General features: G+C 36.9%; 1 protein-coding gene across 2 annotated transcripts in view; it reads left to right on the forward strand.

Moving 5' to 3' along the window:
- The window catches only part of LOC118573724, a 65,139-nt gene extending 40,051 nt beyond the window's left edge, over nt 1-25,088 (forward strand). Inside the window, exons 5-7 of one of the 2 annotated variants that reach the window (XM_036174054.1) lie at nt 21,391-21,475; nt 24,068-24,203; nt 24,966-25,088. In XM_036174054.1, coding sequence (XP_036029947.1) covers nt 21,391-21,475; nt 24,068-24,203; nt 24,966-25,088 — 344 coding nt within the window. The remainder of the gene's footprint in view (nt 1-21,390; nt 21,476-24,067; nt 24,204-24,965) is intronic. The other variant, XM_036174055.1, reaches the window with a different exon arrangement.
- The last annotated feature ends 474 nt before the right edge of the window (nt 25,089-25,562 follow it).

Genomic DNA, 25,562 nt, shown 5'->3' on the forward strand with positions numbered 1-25,562 from the left:
ACTAAACCTGGTTCCTCTGCAAAGGCAGCAAGTGTTCTTGACCACTGGGTCATCTCCCCAGCTCTGAGGACTCTAATTTTTAAAAGCTTATTAACCGAAATTCAATTCTTACACTCAACAAACAATTCTGTTGGCCGAATTATTTCAAATTGCCTAAACTTTGGTTTTAAAGATTTTATTATTCATTCACATATGGGCATACACATACTGCTTTCAATAATTATGTTAAACTATTTCACTTTCAAGAAAAGAAATGTGTGGTAAAGGTCTCTGAGCCAAATTATTTGGAGGATATAATGTCAATATATTATTATTGTTTTAATAAAAATTTGGTTGATTTGCATCAATCAAAGGTATTCTAAAACAAGACTTAATCAAGAAAAACCAGGAAAATGGAGATGATGAAAGATTACAACTACCTTTAAAAAAAGAAAACATAAATTACAGGCATAAACAAATTAACCACATCATATTTAGGCCCAAGACTACAGGTCCTTTTTATTTTTATCTGTTACTTTACCTTTTCCATGTTTTTCAAGATTTCAAATTAATGGGTGCATTTTTTTGTTCCTCATTTATTTCACGTAGTATAAAGTTCCACAGTTCTGTCTAGGTTGTACCAAATGATAGGATCTTATTATTAAGGTTGTATAATATTATTTTATATATAATTTTAAAACAGTAAATATTTGAACTTGGAGAAAAGGCAAAAATTATTGGGATAAGCATAGATTAGTGCTGCCACTATGGAAAACACCATGTAGGTTCTCAAATATTTTAATTGTTACCTCCTTGTAATTAGCCAAAATAATTGAAATTGCTATGATGAAGAAATACATATACTCCCACCTTTATTTCAGCAGTAGTCATGGTAATCAGTATATAAATGATCCCTTTAAACACCTACTTTGCCTCTAGACTCTGCATTTAACAGCATCAGAGGAAACATTCTGTACATATTATATATGACATGATTGAAAGCATAGATAGAATATTTCATGTGGAAGAGGGCCTATATTACTTTTGCAGAGAGCCTAAAGGCTGAATCAGAACTAGTAGCAAAGGCAAACATCATCTCAATGTAATACATTTAGTTTCTAACAACTGGAACAATCAATAACAGGTTGTTCCGCTGAGGGAGTATTGCTTTCAACAAAACTATAAATATTCCAATGAGGCTAAAATTGATACAAATGAAATCTTCAGGTGAAGGAGCAGATTAAATGACAGTTAAGATTCCCTGATTGTCAGCTCTAAGCAACTGTATACTTTCTTTGCATGCCATGCTTTAAATTTGATTTAACATCACATGTGAAGGATCAAAAGGATTTAAAACATGTACAGTTTTAAAATTACTTATTAGAGACTTTTGTACATGTTTTAATCATATTCACTTCCCCAGTTTTTCCCAGATTCATCCCCCATTTTCTTTCCTTTTTTTTCAGAAAACCCATGAAGTTCATGCTACCCATATATTATTGGCTATGTGGCATTCCAACAGAAAGTGTTTGACTTACTAGGCTTGTGCATTTCAAAACATCCTTCTTGAACTCTGTGTTGTCAGTGTGTTAAATGTCAAGGCTACTCTTTGAAGCCCATTTACTAATGAGTAACACTTAGTTTATTGAAGATTATCTGCTGAGCCCTCCCCATTCAACTAGCCTTCACTGATCTCTGTGAAGATTATCCTTGACTTAAAAGTTCATTCCCAGGAAGAATATCATCAAATGGTAGCCTGGACAAAATTAGGCATTTCTTTAGCAGATCCTCTTTCTAGCCCTATGGTGATCCAAATTTAAATAGCTTTTGTTCTGGAAACTTCACATGCATTTTCGAAGGTCTAACTAATTTTTTACTATCAAAATTGTTCTTAGACAATTTCACACAAGTATACAATGCATACTGACCAATCTCATAGCTTATTCTCTTCCAGCACCATACCACCCCATCCACCTTCCTCCAACTCCATAAATCTCTCTCTCTAATGTTCATATCTTTTCATTTTATTATATTACAAATAGAGTTAAACAAGGGCCATTGGGTGCTGGGCTCAGCAGTGGGTACAAAATTAAGACAGTGACCTCCAACCAGAATCCACCAATAGCCAATAGTTCAGGAGTAAATGATAGGACCCCATTAGTTCCTCCTCTTTCCTTGACTAATTGTTGATAGCCAAATCCTATATGAGACCAGTACAGGTGGGTAACTGCAGATGCCAGTTAATGATTGCAGTGGTTGTGTTAAGTCTAAAGAATTGCATTTTGTGGCCCTTCATCTTTATATTATAGGTCTTAAGTACTTCCCGCTGTTCCCTCTGCAATGTTTCATGAAACTTATTTAGAACTGAGTCAATGAACTGAACTTTCACTTGATTTCAGTATCTTGGGACGCCATGAGCCTCTACATTTCTACCATTCATTACAAGGAGAGGTTTTTCTGATCAAAGCTGGGAGCAACATTTGCTTTTGAGCGTAAGCATAGATTCTTAGAAGGCAATTTGGTACCATATCAATTTAGCTGCACTCTAGTAACATGTTTCCACCAGGGCCTGTGATCTCCCCAGACATAGACTGTTAGCAACTCTTACAGTACAAGATACAGGACCCCTTAATTGAGAGGGCCTCAAAACCAATCATAGAGCTATTAGTTAACCCACAACAGTGAAGCTGCTCTTGCACAGGTGGGCATACAATGCCTGGCAGATTGGCCTTCCATTTCTGGTTGGGCTGTTGTCAATATTCCATATGACCAAGGTGTGGGATATTATTCTAGTTAGGTTTCTAATAACCATAACCAAAGGAATTTATTTGGATTACATGTGTGGACCATAGTTCATCACCGAAGGAAGACAAGGCAGGAACTCAGGTAGTACAGGAATGAAGAGTAATAAATGAAGCAATGCTGCTTACTGGCTCAATTCCCTAGCATCTATGCAGTTAGCTTTCTCATACAGCCAAGGCCAAGGGGTAGCACCACATACAGTGGGCTGGGTCTTCCCACATCAGTCAAAAATGCTCTATAGACTCACCAATATGTCAATCTGATAGAAACATTTCGCAATTGAGCTTCACTTGTCTAAGATAATAATGGATTATGTCAAGTAGACAAAAAACTAACCAGGAGAGATATCATTAACAATATGACCTTATCCCCTAATTCTGGCATGCAAGAAAGAGGATTGATTGAGCCTGCATTGTTCTGAGGGCTCCTGGGGCCTCCAATATCTCATACTTGGAATTGGGAAAATGTTCAGTAACTCACTGTTTCTAGGAGCAGTGGCATTCATCCATGAAAGGAAAATTATCATATATTTTTATATAGGATACAAGATCATAGGTTTCCATGTAGATTTTCAATCTCTTTATACTGGTTACTCCTTGGTACAACCCCACCTTTCACCTCTCTATCACTGCACTCCCTCTCTGCTTCATCCTTTCCACCCAAAGTGATTACTTTTTCCCATGTCTCCTTCCTACTTTATTGGCTTCCACAGGTGCTCCATGTTAAACAAACAGAACAAAAGAGTCAGAGCTAGAATCCATATATGAGCAAGTAAGTGGTGTTTTTTCTTCAGGGCCTCAGTGACCTCACTCAGTATAATATTTTCCAGGTACATCTATTTCCCAGCAAATGTCATAATTTTATTTTTCCTTACAACCAAATAAAATTACATTACATAATGTGTACCATGTTTTTATTGTCTATTATCAATTGATGGACTCCTAGGATGCATCTGTTTTTAATGTATCTTAAATAGAGCAGCAATGAACATGGATGTACAGGTATCTCTGTAGTGTAATAGAGAGTCCTTTGTGTAGATGCCCAGAAGTAGCATAGCTAAGTTAGAAGGCAGTTTGGGTTTTAGTTACTGAGAAACCTTCAGACTGATTTCCAAAGTAGCGTCACTGGTTACATTCCTACCAAAACTTTCCCCATTTTCACACTGGTGTTTGTTGTTCCTGGTGTTCTTGATGAGGGCCATTCTGACTAGAGTGACACAGAATCTTAAAGCATTTTAATTTGTGTTCTCTGGATGGCTAAGGATGCAGAGAACTTTAAAAGTGCTCGCTGGCCTGTGCATTTCTTCTTTTGAGACCTACTTAATTCTGTAGTTCATTGTTAATTGGATTGTTTGCTCTTGGAGGTTTTTCTCTTTGTATATGCTCTGCACTGAATCTTTCCAATGTAGCTTGCAAAAAATTTCACCCATTCTGTCTGATGCCTTTTCATGTGATTGTCAGGTTCCTTTGCTGTACAGTTTTTTAAAAAAATTCATAAAATCCCATTTGTCAATTGCCATCTTATTTCCTGTGTTTCTAGAGTCCTATTCAGAAAACTACCCTCTCTCTTTGTCCTGCCTATACTTCCTGCCTGGCTACTGGTCAATCAGCATTTTATCCATCAATCATAACAACATATATTCACAGCATATAGGACATCCCACAGCAACCACTATCTATACTTATATGCTTATCTAATAGAGGACTCACATATTAGGACTCACATATTAGGACTCACATATTTTGACCAAGATGCCAAAAATATACATTGGATAAAGGCCAGCATCTTCTACAAATGGTGCTGGGAAACCTGAGCATCAAAGTACAGAAGAATGAAGCTAGACCCCTCTCTTACCTTACACAAAACTCAACTTCAAATGAATCAAAGACCTGAACATGATACCTTTCTCATAGTGTAAGTAAATTTAAAATATTGGAACACCATTACTAAAAGTGCACAGAAGGCCTTAATTGATTTGATTAGGTACAGTTTTAAAAAAATAGTTTTTGTTTATAGAAATCATGATTGCCTTTGCCTTGTGGTCATATTTTATTTGATACTATTCTATGCACCGTGGACAAATATGCATTATTGTTCTATAGATTGGCAGGTTTTAGGAGTCAATATATCAAAATGTGCCTTTAATCACAAAGCCATCTCTCTAAGACCAGTATCAGTTATTTGGACTTAAAAGGTGGCTATTATGAGTAAGGGATGTTTTTCTTTCATTAAAAAAAATTACTTATTAGGGTTGCTATTCCAGAGGACCTGAGTTTGATTCCCAGCACCCACATGACATCTCTCAACCATCTTTAACTATAGTTCTAGGGCATTCAGCATCCTCTTCCGACCACTGTGGGCATCATACCTGCACATGGTACAATACATATATGTAAGCAAAACACTCATGTAAAGAAAATAATCATAAATAAATCTTCAAAAAATTTATTATTATTTTATGTGATATGTATATGTATTCATGTGTTCATGTCATAGTACATGTGTGAACATAAGAAAACAGCTTCAGGACATTCTGCATATTTAAAATAATTTTCTCAATAACTCTGGCCAAATTTTGGAGACAAGTACTAGTCTTAATATTTCTTTCAGTAAAACCAATGAAAATAATTTATATAGCTTGTTTTGTAATATTAAAAGAGATATTTAGTGTAATTGTTGTGTCTTCTTCCTGATTTTCCTATTTGGATTATTGTGTTTGGAAGCACATAATTAGAATTTTAAAAAGCATTTTTGGTCTTGATCTTTTCACTTATTGAATTTATTAAAACTGAGTTTTCAAAATATAACTTGAGTGTCTATCCCAAGCAAAGCACCATATTATGCTGAGAGAGAGTAAGCAGAATTCAAAGATATATACAATGAAGTTCTTGCCACCAAACGTCTTTTATTTCTTTGTTTTGTTTGTTTTTGATAGAGTCTATGTTTTGCAGTTTTGGTAACAACTCACAATCCACCTGCTTCTGCTTCCTGAGCTCATGGATGACAGGAGAGCCTCCTACACTTGGCTTACATTTTTTTTTACTCTTCCATTTTTCTCAGTTAGCTTTGCCCTTCTGTACACATATTCAGAGAATATATCAAAAGATATTTAGCCTGAAAGCCAAGTGAGTAAAATTTAATATTCATTTCTTACCAATTTGTATTTTGTAATCTAATAATAGTGGAGTAGGCAGGGCCAAGGTAGAAGGTACATATTGATTTAGAGTATTCAATTCAAAATGACTGTTACCAGGGCTGCTTCTAGTTTATAAGTCCTTGATCTGTTTTCATATCCTGTTTCATCACTTGTTTTTTGACTTTGTTACATCTATAAAAATATTCCCCTTTAGATTTTGAATTTTTAACATAATATTAAAAATATAATTGTAGATATTTTATCTACTGAACAAGTTCTCTATTCTATTTTAGTTTCTCTTATTTGTCCTAGGAGATAATTATAAGTATAAAGATTAGATCTATATTAGACAAGATCATAAAATTACTTAAAAGAGAAAGTTTTCATTGATAACTTGAAAAACTAAATATTGAAAAATTATAAATTTATTTTGAAAGAATAGCTGATATATCATGAAAAATCTGTGAGTATGTGTGTATGTACACTCTTCTAAAATCAAATATTGAGAAAAATGAATATAAATCTGCAAAGTCAAACTCAAATTATTTCAAAAGCTCATGATAGAGATATGAATTTGTCTGTGTTGACATCTATATATCTATGTTTTTTTCGAGACAGGGTTTCTCTGTGTAGCTTTGCGCCAATCCTAGAACTCACTTGGTAGCCCAGGCTGGCCTCGAACTTACAGAGATCCGCCTGCCTCTGCCTCCCGAGTGTTGGGATTAAAGGCGTGCGCCACCACCACTCAGCTTTGTTGATATTTATTGACATACAATATATTGATATCATATCATATCTATGATATGTAGCATGAAAACCTATCTTAGTTTCATAAGGGTGCTTTGAGTAGTCACTGTGAAAGGAAAGGTAAAGTGCTTCAATTATCAAAATTATGATATAAACTCTTGTTATAGAAGAAAAGTTGCTTTTTAAATCATTAAATATTAAATAGAACACATATTTCTGGATTATTTTTACATTAGAAACTATGTCTTCATTTGCACTTGGAAATCACATAAAAACACTGTTGGGTTGTCTTGCCTAACTTTGATGTGATAGTTTTTGTTTTGTCTTATATTTTATTTTGATATATTAATAATGGATGAGTTAATGAAAACCTTGCTACCATGGTAAAGGTTAACAACTGAACTGTCACTTTGCTCCAATGGAGTGACACTGGGCATAACAACCACTCTAGGACAGGCCTCATTTCAGTAGTAGTTAACCAACATAGAAAGGACTCCACAGGTTTTTGGTTGTTGTGATTTTGTTTTTGTTTGTTTAAAGTTTTTGTGCACTTTTATTTGGTTAGTTTGGTGCTTTGTTTCTTTTTTCCTTTTGCCTGTGGTTTTCTTTTCTTTTCTTTGCTTTAGGGGGTTTTGCTGTTTTATTGAGTTTTTGTTTCTTGAGAAAGAACTTAAAGTTGGGTGGGTAGGGAAGGGGATAGGATCTGGAAAGACTTAGATGAGGGGAAGAATATGATCAAAATATATTTGAATTTGAAAATTGCTTGAAATATTGAAAAGTAGAATAAAAACATTATCTCTTAAAATAAGACATGGTTTTAAAAAAAATCTAAATCTTAAAAAAAAAATTTTGGAAGCCACTAATCTCTCAACTCTTCTATTGTAACATGAAACAATTTATCCAAAATTACAGTAATTAATTGCTTATCTTACAAAATAACGATATCATCTAGTAAATGTTCACAGAAACATTTTTAGCACACTCTATCATTCATAATCTCTTTGGAAGTAAAATTTTACCTTCCTTGCATGGAAAATATGTCAAACATAAAAGAGTATTGAGCCACAGTATACAAACACAAAATGTCAAAGGTATAGTTAAATAGCTTTCTTGCTTTTTTATTTTTCCATAAAAATAATTAACTGATACATTTTCCACATACCATAGTCTTAATGATCTTTATAAATGTGAAGTGAAGCATGGGGAAATATAATGACCTAAGGCAGTTAGGAAGAGGTGTGTATAACTGTATTTTATGATGTTATGGTAAAGTATGAAAGGAAATGCCTAGATGAAAGTCTTTGTTTATATATTAACTATGACATATTCAGAGAAAGAATTCTCAAACCTGTTTGTACATGAAAAACTGCAAATGTTATTGCAAAATATTTGGATAATTATACTTTCATTATTTTTCTATCAGAATTACAATTTTAATTTTTAGTTAATTGTTTAATTAATTTTTCCAAGCCCATTCAGTTTCCCCTCCCTCCCTCCTCTTCTCCTAGTCCCTCCCCCCAACTTCTCTTCATCCCCTAAAACACTCCTCCTTTCTTTTCAGAAAAGGGCATGCCTCCCATGGGTATCAGCCATTTATGGCATATCAGGTTGCATTAAGACTAGGTACCTTCTCTCCTATTAAGGTTGGATAAGGCAACCCAATAGGAAGAAAAGATCCTAAAATCAGGTAACAGGGTCAGAGACAGCCCCTGCTACTACTGTTGGGAGTCCCACAAGGAGAACAAGCTACACAATGGTAACACATGTGCAGACGGCCTAGGTCAGACCCATGTAAGCTCCCTAGTTGTTGGTTCAGTCTCTGTGAACTACTATGAGCCCAGGTTAGTTGATTCTGTGGGTTTTCTTGTGATGCCTTGGCCCCTCTGGCTTCTATAGTCCTTCCTACCCTTCTTCCACAGGATTCCAGGAGGTCCACCTAATGTTTGGCTGTGGGTCTCTGCATCAGTTATTGGGGTAGTCATCAATCTATGTATAGCAGAATGTTGTTAGGGCATCATTACATTGACATTTTTCTGCCAGTCATAATTGGCTCTATCCTAGGTCTCTGGGCTGTCCAGCCTCTGGGTCCTGGCCCCCAAGGCAGTGTCAGAGGTGGACTCCTTCTCATGGTATGGATCTCAAGCTGAACCAGTCATTGGTTGGCCACTCCCATAATTTCTTTCCCACCTTTACACAGCATATCCTGTAGGCAGGGCGAATTGTAGGTCAGGTTATGTGGCTGGATTGGGATCCCAATCCTTCCACTGGAAATTTTGCCTGATTACAGGAGATGGCCAGTTCAGACTTCATATCTCCCATTGCTAGGAGTCCCCCTCACAGATTCCTGGGAGTTTCCATTGCACTAGTTTCTAGTTCACCCCAGAGATGCCCTTGATTCCAATTGATTTTCCCAGTACTCCTTCCCTCCTCTACCTGATCCCTCCTGTTCCCATGTTCCCATCCAGACCCCTCTCCTCCCAACCCTACATCCACCTGTGATGTCCATTCTATTTCCCCTTCTCAGTTAGATTCATGCATTCCCCCTTGAGCCCTCCTTGTTACTTAGCTTCTTTGGGTCTGTGGATTGTAGCATGCTAATCCTTTACAGCTTATATACACTTATAAGTGAGTACATACCATGTTTGTCTTTCTGGGTCTGGGTTGCCTCACTCAGGATGGATGATCTTTTCTAGTTCTATCCATTTTCCATCAAATTTCATTGTTTTTAACAACTGAGTAATACTCCATTGTATAAATGTACCACATTTTCTTTATCCATTCTTCAGTTGAGGTACATCTAGGTTGTTTTCAGTTTCTGTATATTACAAATAAAGTTACTATGTACATAGTTGAGCAAGTTTCCTTGTGATATGTTTGAACATCCTTTGCATATATGCTCAAGAGTGGTATATAGTTGGGTCTTGAAGTAGATTGATTTCCAATTTTCTGAAAAACCACCATATTGATTTTCAAAATGGCTGTATATGTTTGCACTCCCACCAGCAATGCAGGAGTGTTCCTCTTGCTCCACATCCTCTGCAGCATAAGTTGTCACTTGTATTTTTTATCTTAGCCATTCTGATAGTTGTAAGATGGAACCTTAGAGTTGTTTTTTGTGTTTCCATTATGGCTAAGGATGTTGAACATTTATATAAGTGGTATAAGTGCCATTTGAGATGCCTCTGTTCAGAATTCTCTGTTTAGATCTACCCCATTTATAAATTGGATTATTTGGTTTGTTGATGTCTAGTTTCATGAGTTCTTATATATTTTGGAAATTAGCCTTCTGTGACATGTGGGGTTGGTGAAGAAGATCTTTTCCCATTTTTAGGCTACCATTTTGTTCTTTTGATAGCATCCTTTGTCTTATATAACCTTTTCAGTTTCATGAGATCCCAATTTATTATTTGTTGATCTTAGTATCTGCCCTTTTGGAGTTCTATTCAGGAAGTTGTCTCTTGTGCTAATGCATTCAAAATTATTTCCTAATTTTTCTTCTATCAGGCTCATTGTACCTGGATTTATGTTGAGGTCTTTGATCCATTTGGAATTGAGTTTTGTGCAGGATGATAGATATTGATCTATTTGCATTTTCTACATCCTGACAACCAGTTGAACCAGCACCATTTGTTGAAGATGCTTTGTTTTTTCCATTGTGTATTTCTGGCTTCTTTATAAAAAATCTGGTGTCTGTAGGTATGTGAATTTATGGGTATGGGTACCCTGATTAAGCAATGGGGATGAAGAGATGGGCTCAGTGGTTAAGAGCTCTTGGTTATTCCAGAGGACTCAGATTCAATTTTCAACACCCACATGGCAGCTCACAATCATCTATAACTCCAGTTCCAGGAGATCTGACACATGATATTCTGGCTTCCATGGTTACTAGGCACATGGGTGATGCACATACACACGTTTAAGCAGGCAAAACACCTGTACTCATAAAAAAATAATTATTTTTCAAATGAAATTTAGCCTTTAATTTATTTATACCCAGGCATATCTTTTTATGAAGTTAAAGTAAGTAATTATAATGTCTAGTTTCAGATTTTACATTTACTACATTTTATACTAATAAAATTATTTTAAAACAACTTATTCTAAAACATGGGTAAAACAAAACTTTAATGAACCTATTGCATATACTTTTGTTATGAGAAGGATTAAAATAGTTTAGTCTATATGTTAGATAAAAAATAAGTGTCTCATGAATCCTTTGTTTCAATAGAAAAGTTCTATTTTAATAAACATTTTTTAAATCTATTTGGATCTGTTCTCAAATTAACAAAATAATTCTAGTTACAACTTAACCAGAATGAATAAAAATGCTCAGGAATAAAGTTCATAAAACAAAAAGAATTGAAAGAAAGTTAACAAGACCTTAATAATGAAATATATCATGTGTTCATGGGTTAGAAACCTTAATGATGTTAAAATGGTAACAGCTTATTTTATCCTAAAACATGTTTTTGAAGAGACCGAGGATAGCCAAAGCAATTTAGTAGAAGAGGAAGTTGGAAAGCACATTAACAGTGTGTACTAGTCCCTTTTCTCCACATCCCAGCCAACATTTATTTCTTTTTTGTATATAAAAGACATTCTAGTGGGGTGAGATGCTGTGCCTCCTTGCAGGTTTGACTTGCTAGTGATTTTGATCACATTTATTTAAGTTTGTTGGGAATTTAAATTTATTCTTTTGAAAAATACATATTCATATAATTTTCTTGTTCTTAAATTAGGTTATATATTTTGTAACTAATTGGTTTTCTTTCTTTTTAAGAGTATAATGTAATTACATAATTTCTTCCTTTCTTTTCCTTCCTTCAAATCCTCCTATATATTCTTCCTTACTCTCTTTCAAATTCATGGCCTCTTTTTGCATTAATTGTTGTTAGATGCATACATACATACATACATACTTACTTACTTACATACATATGTGTATATGTGTATACACATATTCCTAAAATAAATGCTCAGTTTGTATAATATTATTTCTATGTATGGTTTCAGGACTGACCATTTGATATTGAACAACCAATAGGTCTGCTCTTCTCCTGGAAAAGACGATTTGTCCCATTCTGTGCATTTCTCGGTTGCTTGCAGTTTTCTGTGTAGGCTTGAGACCTCCTGGTCTTTCCTCTGTCCACTTTGGCATGTCTACTGTTGTTGTCCTTGTTCAGCTCATGTTTAGGCAGTCATGTTTGGTGAGACTTTATGGGTCTAATTTCTGACATACCTGAGAGACGCAATCTCCTTTTGAACTCCATCATCCCTTGGCTCTTAAAAATCTTTCCACCTCCACTTCCACATTGTTCCTTGAACCTTAGGTGCAGGCATGGTCTTGTAGATGTATCAGTTGGAACCAGGATCCACAACTCTGCATTCTGATTGGTGTAGTTTTCTGTAGTGGTCTCTATCTGTAGCAAAGGGAAGTTTTCTTTATTAGGGGTAAAGATTACACTTAACTGTAGGTATAAGGATAAATGAATGGGTAAAGAAAATGTGGCATACATATGCATGGTGGTATTTATTTAGCCATAAAAGAAAACAAAATTATATCATTTGTACAAGAATGGGAGGAAATGTAAATCATCATACTAAGCTAAATAAGTCACACCTAGGAATGTAAATGTTGTATGTATTTTATCATATGTAGAACCTAGTTGATACAGATACATCAAAAACACACACACATATACTCTCTCTATATATACATACATATGGCATGAAAATAGAAAATATGCACATACATATGGCATGAAAATAGAGAGGAGTCTACTTGAGAAGAGATAGAGGATGAGCAAAGTGAGGGGTGGGGTATATAAGAGGGTGACTGGGAGTGAATATGTTCAAAGTATATTATATATGTCATCAAAAATGCACACTAGTACAACTTGAAAAATCAGTTGGTTATAAATGCTCAGAGAGCTTACTGGGCCCTCAGTTCTGACTCATGCTTCAGTGTGTCTGCTTTGGTACAAGTACCAATGATACTATTACTACTGCTTTGTAGTATATTTTCAATTTTTAAACTTAATTAATTTATTGCATATGAGCATGTGTATGTTCAAGTGCACACATTCCATAGCAAGTATGTGGTCAGAGGGCAACCTGAGGGAGTCAATTCTCTCCTTCCACCATGTGGGTTCTGGGGATCAAACTCTGGTCATCAGGCTTGGCAGTAAGAGCGCTTATCAGTGCCACCATCTCATCAGCTACTTGGTATTATATTTAAAAAATTAAATAGTGTTGTGCTTCCAGTTTTATTCTTGCTTAAGATTGCTTAAGCTATTTGAGTTGTTTTTTTTGTTGTTTTTTTTTTGTGTGTGTGTTCCTGTAAGAAGTACACAATTACAGGATTTCTTAAAAACATGAGGAGTACTAATGGTCTTTTTAAGAAAAGTACCTTGAATCTGTGGGTTGAACATGGAAGGCCCTTCCTTTCTGTGTCCTCATTGAGTCCCTTCATTGTGGTATTTTTTATTATTTACTACAAAGATATCACACTTCTTTAGTTAAATTTCTCTCAAAATAATTTTTCTGTTCCTTCTATAACTAGGATTAATTTTAAAATTTATTCCAAAAAATGTCGCTGATACATGAGAATGCTTCTTATTTTCATATGATGATTTTTAACTCTCCAATTTTATATATTCATACAGCCTCAATGGAGTACTTTCAGGAGGCTTCTAAAATTGTAAACATTAGATTGATTATATAATGCAACTATTTGAGCATCTATCTATGTCTCTCTCTCTCTCTACATATGTATTTTTTTCTGGGCATTTATCAAAAAAAGGATATCAGTATATTTAGAAGGTATCAGTGAATCATAGTTGTTGTGTACCTATTAACAATGGTTAAGATACATAATTGACTTAGATGTTTATCATTGAATGAGTGACTATTCATCAGTTGTAGAAAGTTGGAGTACCATGTCTCATATGTGGATGGTCTGAAAAGTCTACCTCAAGTAGACTAGTGAATTATAAGAGGTTGGAAAGTTGGAGATGTAGGCATTATAGAAGGAGATTGAATAACAGGTATCAAAACACAGTTAGATGGAAGAACTATGTTGTAGGTTTCAAAGCACAGTGTGATAAATATACTTCATGATAACCTATTGCATATCTTTTGAACATCTAAAAAATAAGAGCTGAAAGGTGCAGACAAAAATTAATAATAAAGAGAAGGTAGCCTTATTGATCCCAACTTAAGCATTGTCCATTGTACACTGTAGCTCATAAATGTGTACAATGAAACGATAAATTTAAAAGTTAGAGGATTAATAATCTGAACATAGCTATTGTGATTTGGATGATGAACAATTGGCACAGATGTCAATACAATAAAATTGGTAGTTCTAAAACAAGACTTCATATTTATAATTGATACCATATATCATATACACACTAACTCAGAATTGGTGAAAAATCTAAATATAACAGTTAAAATACAATTTTTGGTAGATTACAGTTATACATTTTCATGGCTTGTGTTTAAACAATGGTTTCTTAGATGTGAAATCAAGCATGAATCTAGCAAATAAATGGATAAACAAGAAATAAACAAAATGTAAATCATTGTGCTTGAAAGGACACCGGGAAGAAAATAGCCCAGTGACAGAAAACTTAGAAACATCATTTGTTTGATGATGAACTTGTATATAGAATTGCAACTCAAACTGAAAAAAAAATACATTTAAAACTTGGCAAAGTCTCTGAATAAAATTCTCACTAAGCAATATATGCAAATGAACAATAAATGCATGAAAAGATGCTCAACATCAATAGTTATCATAGGTCTGAGAACTGGACTCACAATAAGAAACTGTCATACACTCTAGGATACATAAAATGAAAGAGAAAAGAACAGGTTTGGTGAGGATATTCTTTTTGTTTGCTTTTTTTTTTTTTTTTTTGGTTTTTTGAGACAGAGTTTCTCTGTGTAGCTTTGCGCCTTTCCTGGAACTCGCTTTGGAGACCAGGCTGGCCTCTAACTCACAGAAATTTGCTTGCCTCTGCCTCCCAAGTGCTGGGATTAAAGGCGTGTGCCACCACCGCCCCGGGGTTTGCTTTTTTGTTTGTTTGTTTTGATTTTTTTTGTTTTTTTGAGACAAAGTTTCTCTGTGTAGCTTTGGAGCCTGTCCTGAAACCCTCTCTGTAGCTCAGGCTGGCCTTGAACTCACAGAGATTAGCGTGTCTCTGCCTCCCCAGTTCTGGGACTAAAGGTGTGCACCACCCAGTGACCAGCTCAGTGAGGACATTCTCAAATTGGAATTTTTTTCCACTGCTATTGGGAATGTACAATAACACAGCTACTTTAGAAAAACAGTTTGGCACTTGCTTAAAATGTTAAACACAGTGTTACCATAGGACCTGCAATTCTATTTCTAGGTATATAACCAGGAGAATAGGAAAAAAAATCAAATAGTATGTTATTCAGGAATGTTTATAGCAAACTCAAGATAAACAAAATAAAGAACTAAAATATCTATCAATGAATACAAAATATAGCATATCTGTGTAATGAAATATCATTTGGTAATAAAAAGTAGAAATCCTGATATTTGTTACAGTGTAGATGAACCTTGAAATCATTTCAGTATGAGAAAACAGGTTGGGGAGTTAGCTCAGTGGTAGAGCGCTTGCATAGCAAGCGCGAGGCCCTGGGTTCGGTTCTCAGCTTCGGGGGTCGGGGTGGGGAGAGAAAATGCCAATAAGTCTTAGAGGATTATATATTTCATGATTCCATTTATATAAAATTTCCAAAAGTTTCACATAGTCAGAAAGTAGATTGCTAGCTTTCTAGGGAAAGGAATGGAGTAAGATCTGATAAGAATGATGGATGATGGCTTATGAGTACAGAGCTTTGTTTTGTTTTGGAGATGATGAAAATTATACTGACAAATCTATGGCTATATTGAAAACAATGAATTGTTTACTTTAACTGATGTATTCTATACTATATAAATAATATCTTAATAAAACTATTTTTAGAAAAATTATTTTAAATGACCAAGAACCTTTTACTTTTATATTGCAAGTCCTATCCCATTTTTTCTTTTTTATTAAAAAATTTTCTATTCATTTTACATACCAACCACAAATGCCCCTGTCCTCCCTCCTTCAGCCCCCCAGCCTTCTGCCCCCCAACCTACCACCCATTCCCACTTCCTCCAAGGCAAGGTCTCCCATGGGGAGTCAGCAGAGCCTGGTACATTCAGATGAGGCAGGTCCAAGCACCTCCTCCATGAACTAGGCTGTGCAAAGCCTCTCACCATAGGCACTAGGCTCCCAAAAGCTGGCTCATGCACTAGGCACAGGTTCCAGTCCCACTGCCTGGGGCCCCTTATACAGTTCAAGCTCAACAACTGTCTCACTTATCCAGAGGGCCTAGGCTCATACCGTGGGGGCTCCACAGCTATTGGTCCACAGTTCATGCATTTCCACTAGTTTGGCTAGTTGTCTCTGTAGTTTTTCTAGTCGTGGACTCAACATCCCTCGCTCATGGAATCACTCCTCTCTCTCATTGATTGGACTGCTGGAGCTCTGCCTAGGACCGGGCCATGGATCTCTGCGTCTCCTTCCATCAGTCAGTAGATGAGGGTTCTATGATGACAGTTAGGGTATTAAGCCATCTGATCACCAGAGAAGGCCAGTTCAGGCACCCTCTCGACCATTGCCAGTACTCAATGATGGAGTCATCCTTGTTGATTCCTGGGAACCTCCCTAGCACTCTGCTTCTCCCTATTCCCATGATGTCTTTATTTATCATGGTTTCTCTTTCCTTACTCTTCAATTCTGTTCCCGTTCCAGCTTGAACCTCCCGCTCCTCAAAGCTCTCATCCCCCGTCCCTTGCCCTCCATTACCTGACCTCACCCCCAGTTTAATTACATAGATCTCATCCATTTCTCCATCACTGGCCGATCCATGTGCCCTTCCTAGGGTCCTCCTTACTAGCTAGCCTCCCTGGAGCTGTGGGTTGCAGTCTGGTTATCCTTTGCTTTATATCTAGTATCTACTTGTGAGTACTTGTGAGTAAGTATATACCATGTTTGTCCTTCCAAGTCTGGGTTACCTCGCTCAGGATGATAGTTTCTAGTTGCATCAATTTGCATGCAAATTTCATGCTGTCATTGTTTTTTCTCTGCTGAGTAGTATTCCATTGTGTATATGTACCACATTTTCTTTATCCATTCTTCAGTTGAGGGGCATCTAGGTTGTTTTCATGTTCTGGCTATTATGAATAATGCTGCTATGAACATAGTTGAGCATGTGCCCTTGTGGTATGATTAAGCATTCCTTCGGTACATGCCCAAGAGCAGTAGAGCTGGGTCTTGAGGAAGATTGATTCCCAATGTTCTGAGAAATTGGCATACTGATTTCCAAAGTGGCTGTACAAGTTTGCATTCCAACCAACAGTGGAGGAGTATTCCCCTTGCTCTATATCCTCTTCAATATAAGCTGTCTTCAGTGTTTTTGATCTTAGCCAATCTGACAGGTATAAGATGGTATCTCAGAGTCATTTTGACATACATTTCCCTGATGACTAAGGATGTTGAGCAATTCCTTAAATGTCTTTAGGCCACTTGAGATTCTTCTGTTGAGAATTATCTGTTTAGCTCTGTAGCCCATTTTTTATTTTGATGTCTAGTTTCTTGAGGTTTTTTTTTTATATATTCTGGAGATCAGCCCTTTGTCAGATGTGGGGTTGGTGAAGATTTTTTCCCATTCTGTGGGCTGCTGTTTTGTCTTACTGACCTTGTCCTTTGTCCTACAAAAGTTTGTCAGTTTCAAGAGGTCCATTTATTAATTGTTGCTCTCAGTGTCTGTGCTACTGGTGTTATATTTAGGAAGTGGTCTCCTATGACAATGCTTTCAAAACTACTTCCTGCCAGGCTCCTAGCCAATCAACAGTTTTATTGATCAATCAATCATCCACAGCAGATGTATCCACTGTGGTTGGTCTCCTGTGACCTGGTTGATTTCTGTTTTGTTTCCAGCTGTGGTTTTCTGTGATGGTCTCCATTTGCTGGAAAGAAAAGCTTTTTTTTTTTTTTTAATCAGAGGTGATCTACACACCATTTGTGGGTAAAAGGACAAGATTCAGATTGTAGACAGGAACTAATTTTGGTCTAGAAAAGTGGCAGATCTCTTTTAGATACAGGACTTCATTAGTCCCAGGTTAGGTTTCTAATACCAGCCATGATTTCCCTCTTGTTGAGTGGGCCATAAGTTCAAATAAACAACTATTTCTTATTGCATCTTTATGGGTATCTTGCCATGCTGGTCATTGTTGTGGTTTATAGGTGTCACAGCTAGATAGGAAAGACTATTAATTGCTTCCCTTCTTGGCAGCTTATACAGTATTTTCTGGTACTATGGAAGCTAGACCACAAAATGGAGGCTTTCAGATTAGAATCAGGTCATATAATCTGGGTTGTGTGTGCTAAATATGAATTATCTTCAGCAATAGGAGCTTTTCTTCGACATCTGAGAGGCAACCAAAGGCAACAACCATAGTCAGTATTGTTTAGTGAGTCTTGTACTACCTATGTATTACCTTTAACAATCATTTTAAAGGAATTTGTTTTTGTGCCTAGTACTGAAGTTTCTGTCAGTCTACAGTTCTTGAGGGGGACATTGACAGCTCTAGCTCTTAAAATATTTTAAGATATATACATATATATGCATACACTTATATGTATAATTTTTGGTAACTATAAAATAATGATTTCTTGAAGTTTTTTCAAACAACCTTGGTATTTATTCCTTCCCCTCCTTCTCCTTCTGTATTGACCTCCCTTCCCCATCCCATTTGGAGGCTACATCCCCATTTTTTATTTTCTACTTTCTCTGTGTCATTCCAATTTTAGTATATGTGCTGCCGAAGCAAGCACAATTTTCTACTCTCTATCACCTGCATCCTGTTTATTCCCACATGGTTCCGAAATTTCCATTTGTGGTTTCTGTGGTTGATCCATGTTATATAGTCAACACCTGAAGACGTGGGACTAGGAACAGTAAACACAGAATACGTGTTGCTTATCTTCCTGAGTCTGGGTTACCTCACTCAATATGCTCTTTATGAAGTAAGGTTATCAGTTGAGAGTAAATATCATGGAGAAGGATTTGGAAACTTGAGGAGAGTATAAAAAAATAAGGCAATTGTAGGATAGGCTGAATATTGCTTCAGGACGTCTGAAGATTTTTTTTAAATCACGAATTTTATTTTATTTTATTTTTTATTTTATAATTATATAATTTTAATTTTACATATCAGCCATGGGTTCCCCTGTTCTCCCCCTCCCGCCCTGCCTCAACCTTCCCCCCAGCCCACCCCCCATTCCTATCTCCTCCAGAGCAAAGACTCCCTTGGGGATTCAGATTAACCTGGTAGATTCAGTCCAGGCAGGACCAGTCCCTTCCTTCCAGGCTGAGCAAAGTATCCCTGCATAAGCCCCAGGTTCCAAGCAGTCAGCTCATGCACTAAGGGCAGGTCCGAGTCCCACTGCCTGGGTGCCCCCCAAACAGTTCAATTGTCTCACTTATCCAGAGGCCCTGATCCAGCTGGGGGCTCCACAGCCTTTGGTTCATAATTCATGTGTTTCCATTAGTTTGGCTATTTGTCCCTGTGCTTTTTCCAATCTTGGTCTCAACAATTCTCACTCATACAATCCTTCCTCTTTCTCGCCAATTGGACTCCTGGAGCTCCACCTGGGGCCTGGTGTGCAGGTGTACATGCAGGCAGAACACTATACATAAATCACGAATTTTAAAAGATGAACTTCTCTTGTCCTCTCCATGATACAGTGTTCTTCTGGTTCCAGCTATTACTATCATAGAGATGGCCTGTATTATTTAAAATTTGTAAAAACATCATTGACATTGAAGAGGAGAAAAAACAGGCCAGCTTCTTTGCCTGTGATTTTCACTAGCTAGGCTTCTAGTCAGACTGTTCTAGTTTGATTAGATGTACTTCCACATCTTCAAGTGCGTGATTATTTAGTTCTTCATAATACTACCATGAATTTCACTTTTTAATTTCTTTCATTTTTGTGACACACAGATGGTGTTTACACTCTTTGACTATTTATTTAAATGTTTAATCTGGTGACTCCTGTACTCTTGTACCCTAATGGGTTCCTCCACATGGCTTTTTCTTATTTAAAATTGATGAGGTAGGCCATGGCTTGTTTCATGGTGTATTGGGCAAATCCAACCCCTACTCTCTCTGCATCAACATGGATGGAAAACAATCAATCCCTAATGCTGATTATGGTGTTTCAATTTTTTTCTGAAATATGATATAAAATAAATGTTTTTCATGGAGAAAGTAAAACCCACATTTTTCATGCTTCTGGAGTATGTGAAGAGGTTCAGCTTTGGGTTCAACTACTGTTAGACTTCAAAGCAGAATGACTACATTACTTATGTCTGCTTGTTATTTTCCTAGAATTATTAATAGCTTTGTCATTCCCACAGGTTTTTTGGTTAGAAATAGTTGGTACTGACTGATAGTTACTAATTCTGAAACAAACAAACAAACGTGTCTTTACTAACTTGCTGATGATCTGAGTTTTAAAAAAATGCAATCTCACCATTTCAGTTTCTCTCTGGCCTTAATTATTCTATATGCTTTCATGTTTTGTCTAAAGTACTTTGCTGTCTCTGCTTACTTGGAATAAGGCTAAGTGTAGACTAATGAGTTTAAATTCAGCTCATGGCTGGAGTGATGACTCAGTGGTTAAGAGCACTGGTTGCACTTCCAGTATCCATGTGACAGCTTACAACCATTTGTACCTCCAGTTCCAGGGCGTCTGATACTCTTTCTGTCCTTCACAGACTCTACACACATGTGGTGCACAGACTTACATACAGGCAAAATCATTAATACACATAAATATTAAAGAATAAAAGATAGGCCCCAAATGGATAAGTCAAAGTGTATAAGAGTACAAAATTCTACATCTTTAGGTATCTTTGCAGTTTGTTTGAGGATCCTTTCCCTCAAAGCATCCATGTTACTCAATCTAAAAATTCTTTATTCATAATCACGAGTCCAAACTTTTACCACAAGAAATGCACTCTTCCCTCTTGCCTGAGAGAGGAAAAGGCATCAACCAAAGAAATTACATCCACCATGAAAAGAAACGTGGCCCCTTTAAGACCTGAGACCTGTAATACTCTGACATCATGATTCAGCCCATTGTGATGTCAGAGACTGAGTGAGGAGGTTACAGATACAAGCTCACTTTCCTGAACCAGCTTCACCTGGTGTCTTCCTAGATTTATGGCTTTTCTACTGTGTTTTATTATTGCTTTGTATTTCCTCCTGAAGAGGTTTTTCAAATCCAAGAAGAAGAAAAGGCCCAGAGACAGAAGAGACAATTTTAAGCAGTAAAAGAAAAATACAAGGTCAGTCTCATGAGTCTTTGTCAGTAGGCCTTTTCAGGTGGATACTTAATCTCTTTCTTATCTCTGTCACTAGATGGGTGACAGGCAGATTATAGCAGGTAGCTAGATTAATAGATGCTTGCAAAGTTCCTAGTGTCTTTACTTACTTTTGTTCACTTGTCATATTGTAGGAAATGGCTTAGAACTATCATAGTACTTATGTATTAGCATGGAGATGCAGTGTGAGCAGTTATACACTGTATTTTACATTTCCTTCAAATCATGACTAACCATTGTTTTTCCTCTTATAAAAATCTCTGTGTAGAGTCTCTGGAGCCTATCCCACCAAGGAGCCTTTTCTGGAAATTCTTTTTCTCCATCATCAACATTATCCAGAATAAATTCCAAGTAAGTTATCTATCCTATAAAAGGGAAGTTGAAAGTACAAATACTGAAAAAGAAGAAAAGAGTATCTCACTTGGAAATAATTGCTTTGAGCAGTTTAAACTTGTGTGTGTGTGTGTGTGTGTGTGTGTGTGTAGTGTGTGTAGTGTGTGTATGGTATGTGTGTGGTGTGTGTGTGTATGGTGTGTGTGTGTGTAGTGTGTGTGTGGTATGTGTGTGGTGTGTGTGTGGTGTGTGTGTGTGTGGTGTGTGTGTGGTATGTGTGTGGTGTGTGTGTGGTGTGTGTGTGGTGTGTGTGTGTGGTGTGTGTGTGTGTGGTGTGTGTGTGTGTGTGGTGTGTGTGTGTGTGGTGTGTGTGTGTGGTGTGTGTGTGGTGTGTGTGTGTGTGGTGTGTGTGTGGTGTGTGTATGTGTTGTGTGTGTGTGGTGTGTTTGTGTGTGTGTATGTGTTGTATGTGTGTGGTGTGTGTGTGTGTGGTGTGTTGTGTGGTGTGTGTGTGTGGTGTGTGTGTGTGGTGTGTGTGTGGTGTGTGTGTGTGTGTGTGGTGTGTGTGTGTGGTGTGTGTGTGTGTGTGGTGTGTGTGTGTGTGTGTGTGTGTGTGTGTGTGTGGTGTGTGTGTGGTGTGTGTGGTGTGTGGTGTGTGTGTGGTGTGTGTGTGTGGTGTGTGTGTGTGGTGTGTGTGTGGTGTGTATGTGTGCGTGGTGTGTGTGTGTGTGTGGTGTGTGGTGTGTTTGTGTGTGTGTATGTGTTGTATGTGTGTGGTGTGTGTGTGTGGTGTGTGTGTGTGTGGTGTGTTGTGTGGTGTGTGTGTGGTGTGTGTGTGTGGTGTGTGGTGTGTTTGTGTGTATGTGTTGTATGTGTGTGGTGTGTGTGTGTGGTGTGTGTGTGTGTGTGTGGTGTGTTGTGTGTTGTGTGTGTGTGGTGTGTGTGTGTGGTGTGTGTGTGTGGTATGTATGTGTGGTGTGTGTGTGTGTGGTTTGTGTGTGTGTGGTGTGTGTGTATGGTGAGTGGTGTGTGTGTGGTGTGTATGGTGTGTTTGTGTGTGTGTGGTGTGTGTGGTGTGTGTGTATGTGTTGTGTGGTGTGTGTGTGGTGTGTTGTGTGGTGTGTGTGTGTGGTGTGTGTGTGTGTGGTGTGTGTGTGGTGTGTGTGTGTGGTGTTTGTGTGGTGTGTGTGTGGTGTGTGTGTGTGGTGTGTGTGTGGTTTGTGTGTGTGTGGTGTGTATGTGTGTATGGTGTGTGTGTGTGTGGTGTGTGGTGTGTATGTGTGTGTGTGGTTTGTGTGTGTGTGGTGTGTGTGTGTGGTGTGTGTGTGTGTGTGGTGTGTGTGTGGTGTGTGTGTGGTGTGTGTGTGGTTTGTGTGTGTGTGGTGTGTATGTGTGTGTGGTGTGTGGTATGTGTGTGGTGTGTGTGTGTGTTTTGTGTTTGTGTGATGTGTGTGGGTGTGTGTGGTATATGTGTGGTGTTTTTGTGTGTGTGTGGTGTGTGTGTGGTGTGTGGTGTGTATGTGTGTGTGGTGTGTGTCTGTGTGGTGTGTGGTGTGTGGTGTGTATGTGTGTGTGTGGTTTGTGTGTGTGTGGTGTGTGTGTGGTGTGTGTGTGGTGTGTGTGTGTGATGTGTGTGGGTGTGTGTGGTATATGTGTGGTGTTTTTGTGTGTGTGTGGTGTGTGTGTGGTGTGTGGTGTGTATGTGTGTGTGGTGTGTGTCTGTGTGGTGTGTGGTGTGTGGTGTGTATGTGTGTGTGTGGTTTGTGTGTGTGTGGTGTGTGTGTGGTGTGTGTGTGGTGTGTGTGTGTGGTGTGTGTGTGTGGTGTGTGTGTGTGTGGTGTGTGTGTGTGTGTGTGGTGTGTGTGTGGTGTGTGTGTGTGTTGTGTGTGTGTGTGTGTGGTGTGTGTGTGGTGTGTGTGTGTGTGTGGTTTGTGTGTGTGTGGTGAGTGTGTGGTTTGTGTGTGTGTGTGTGGTGTGTGTGTGGTGTTTGTGTGTGCGGTGTGTGTGTGGTGTGTGTGTGTGTGGTGTGTGTGTGGTGTGTGTGTGTGGTGTATATGTGTGGTGTGTGTGTGTGTGGTTTGTGTGTGTGTGATGTGTGTGTGTGGTGAGTGGTGTGTGTGTGGTGTGTGTGTGTGTGGTGTGTGTGTGTGGTGTGTGTGTGTGTGGTATGTGTGTGGTGTGTGTGTGTGGTATGTGTGTGTGTGTGTGGTGTGTGTGTGTGGTGTAGATAACACTGTTTCTAACTGTGGATATTTATATAATGATATTTTATTTGGGAAATATGCTAAAGAGCAAAGGAAAATTAAACTGTAGAACTTTAAATTCTGTGTTTCCCATTTATCTAAGTATCACAATTTTGTGGGAATTCTGAGAAAGAACATCGGTACTATTCCATATCAAGCCTCTAGTTTTTGCAATATAATTAAAAGAAAAATTGTTTAGTACTTTCTATCTTATGAATACACCATTATTTCATTATGCCTCTTATTTCAATCTAATGACTTCATTCATTTCATATAGAATACAGTCATAGTAATCTTTGCACTATAATTCTTTAGCAATATATACATGTTATATTTTGAAATATTCTAATTTTTATTCTTAAAATAGCTATATGGCTCAAGAACTCAAAGAAGGTACTTTTTACAACCATCCAGCACGTAATTGGGATGACTCTCCAGGACCAACTAAACCTGCAGTAAACTATGGGAACAACTTGTCAACCACACACATGAAACCAATCTTCGTATGTAGAAAACATTTCAATTTCTATTTATGGTCATAATCATCATAATTCCAGTGAAGATGACATAGTGAACATTGGCATTCATTATGCTAAAATAATAAAACAAAATTAGTTCAGATATAGGTTTGGAAAATTGACTTTATATGAATCAATATACCTACTACTTAAGTTTGTATAATGGGATTAGGAAATGAGAGTCAAAGATATAGAATACATAAAATAAAATAGGTACTCATGTATATATAAATAAATGTAATGAGTTTTTATTAATTTTATTAATTTGTATATTATAATTTATATATAATATTTAAATTTGCAATCATTAGAAAGGAGATTTGAAACCAGTGAGAACTGATTAAATGCTAGGAGACTTACTCAGGGATGTACTAACATCCATCTTATGCAGTAACAAAATGAATTTTGGGACTAAAATATCACAAAACTACTTGTTTTTCTTACATACATACCATCCAGCAATGTTTGTTTCTTATTGTAGTGAAGAGATTCTGGATTGCACAGTAGCTAAACCAGCTCAGAAGAGTGACAGTACATGGACTTAGTGGCTATTTAAAAGAAGCTAACATCAATTAAAATAAATATTTTATTTTTAAAATAATTGTGAACTTGTAATAGCAACTAAACAGTTTTCTAAAATGACACATAATATATGCTCAATTTTCTGATACATTAGCATGTCTAAGCAAGCTTAGATATTTTATGAAATGTCATGCAATTACTTTAATATTTTTAACTTCCTTGCAGGATTTTTCCACATCTGGGCCCCCAAGACCAGCCTATACTCCAAAAGAAAAGAAATATTCGGCTTATGAAAAACAAGAAATGCCTTACAAAATAGCTTGGGCTCACATGAATTCCAACTATTGATTTCCAAATGGAAAAATAAATGTTTATGCAAATCTGTGTGTGTATGATTACATGATCATTTTGATAGCATTCTAATGTTAGATAGCATATCTAATAAATAAAAATGAGTGTAATAAAAGATATAAATGGGATAAAAGGACCTGCAGGAAGTAGGGTATGGCAAATGTACTTGGTAAGTTTAGAGAAGGTTGGGTGCAGCAGTAATAAGAATAATATATATATTTTTTGGTCACAAAACAAATTTAATAAGTTACTCAAATTTTAAAAAAATGAGCATTTTATAGTGATATGATAAAAAAGTTGCAGTGAAATATCATATTAAATTAAATAACTATTTGAAGTATAAAATTTTAGCATGAATTAAATTCTGAAAATAAACTCACAATTGCCATATGGTTTCTGTAACCCTAGTAGTCCAAAAGAAGAATGCCCAAATCTGGGTTCCTCTTTCCTATATTTCCTTTTCCCCCAGCT

Source organism: Onychomys torridus, chromosome X (assembly GCF_903995425.1).
Source record: "Onychomys torridus chromosome X, mOncTor1.1, whole genome shotgun sequence".
Lineage (NCBI taxonomy): Eukaryota > Metazoa > Chordata > Mammalia > Rodentia > Cricetidae > Onychomys > Onychomys torridus.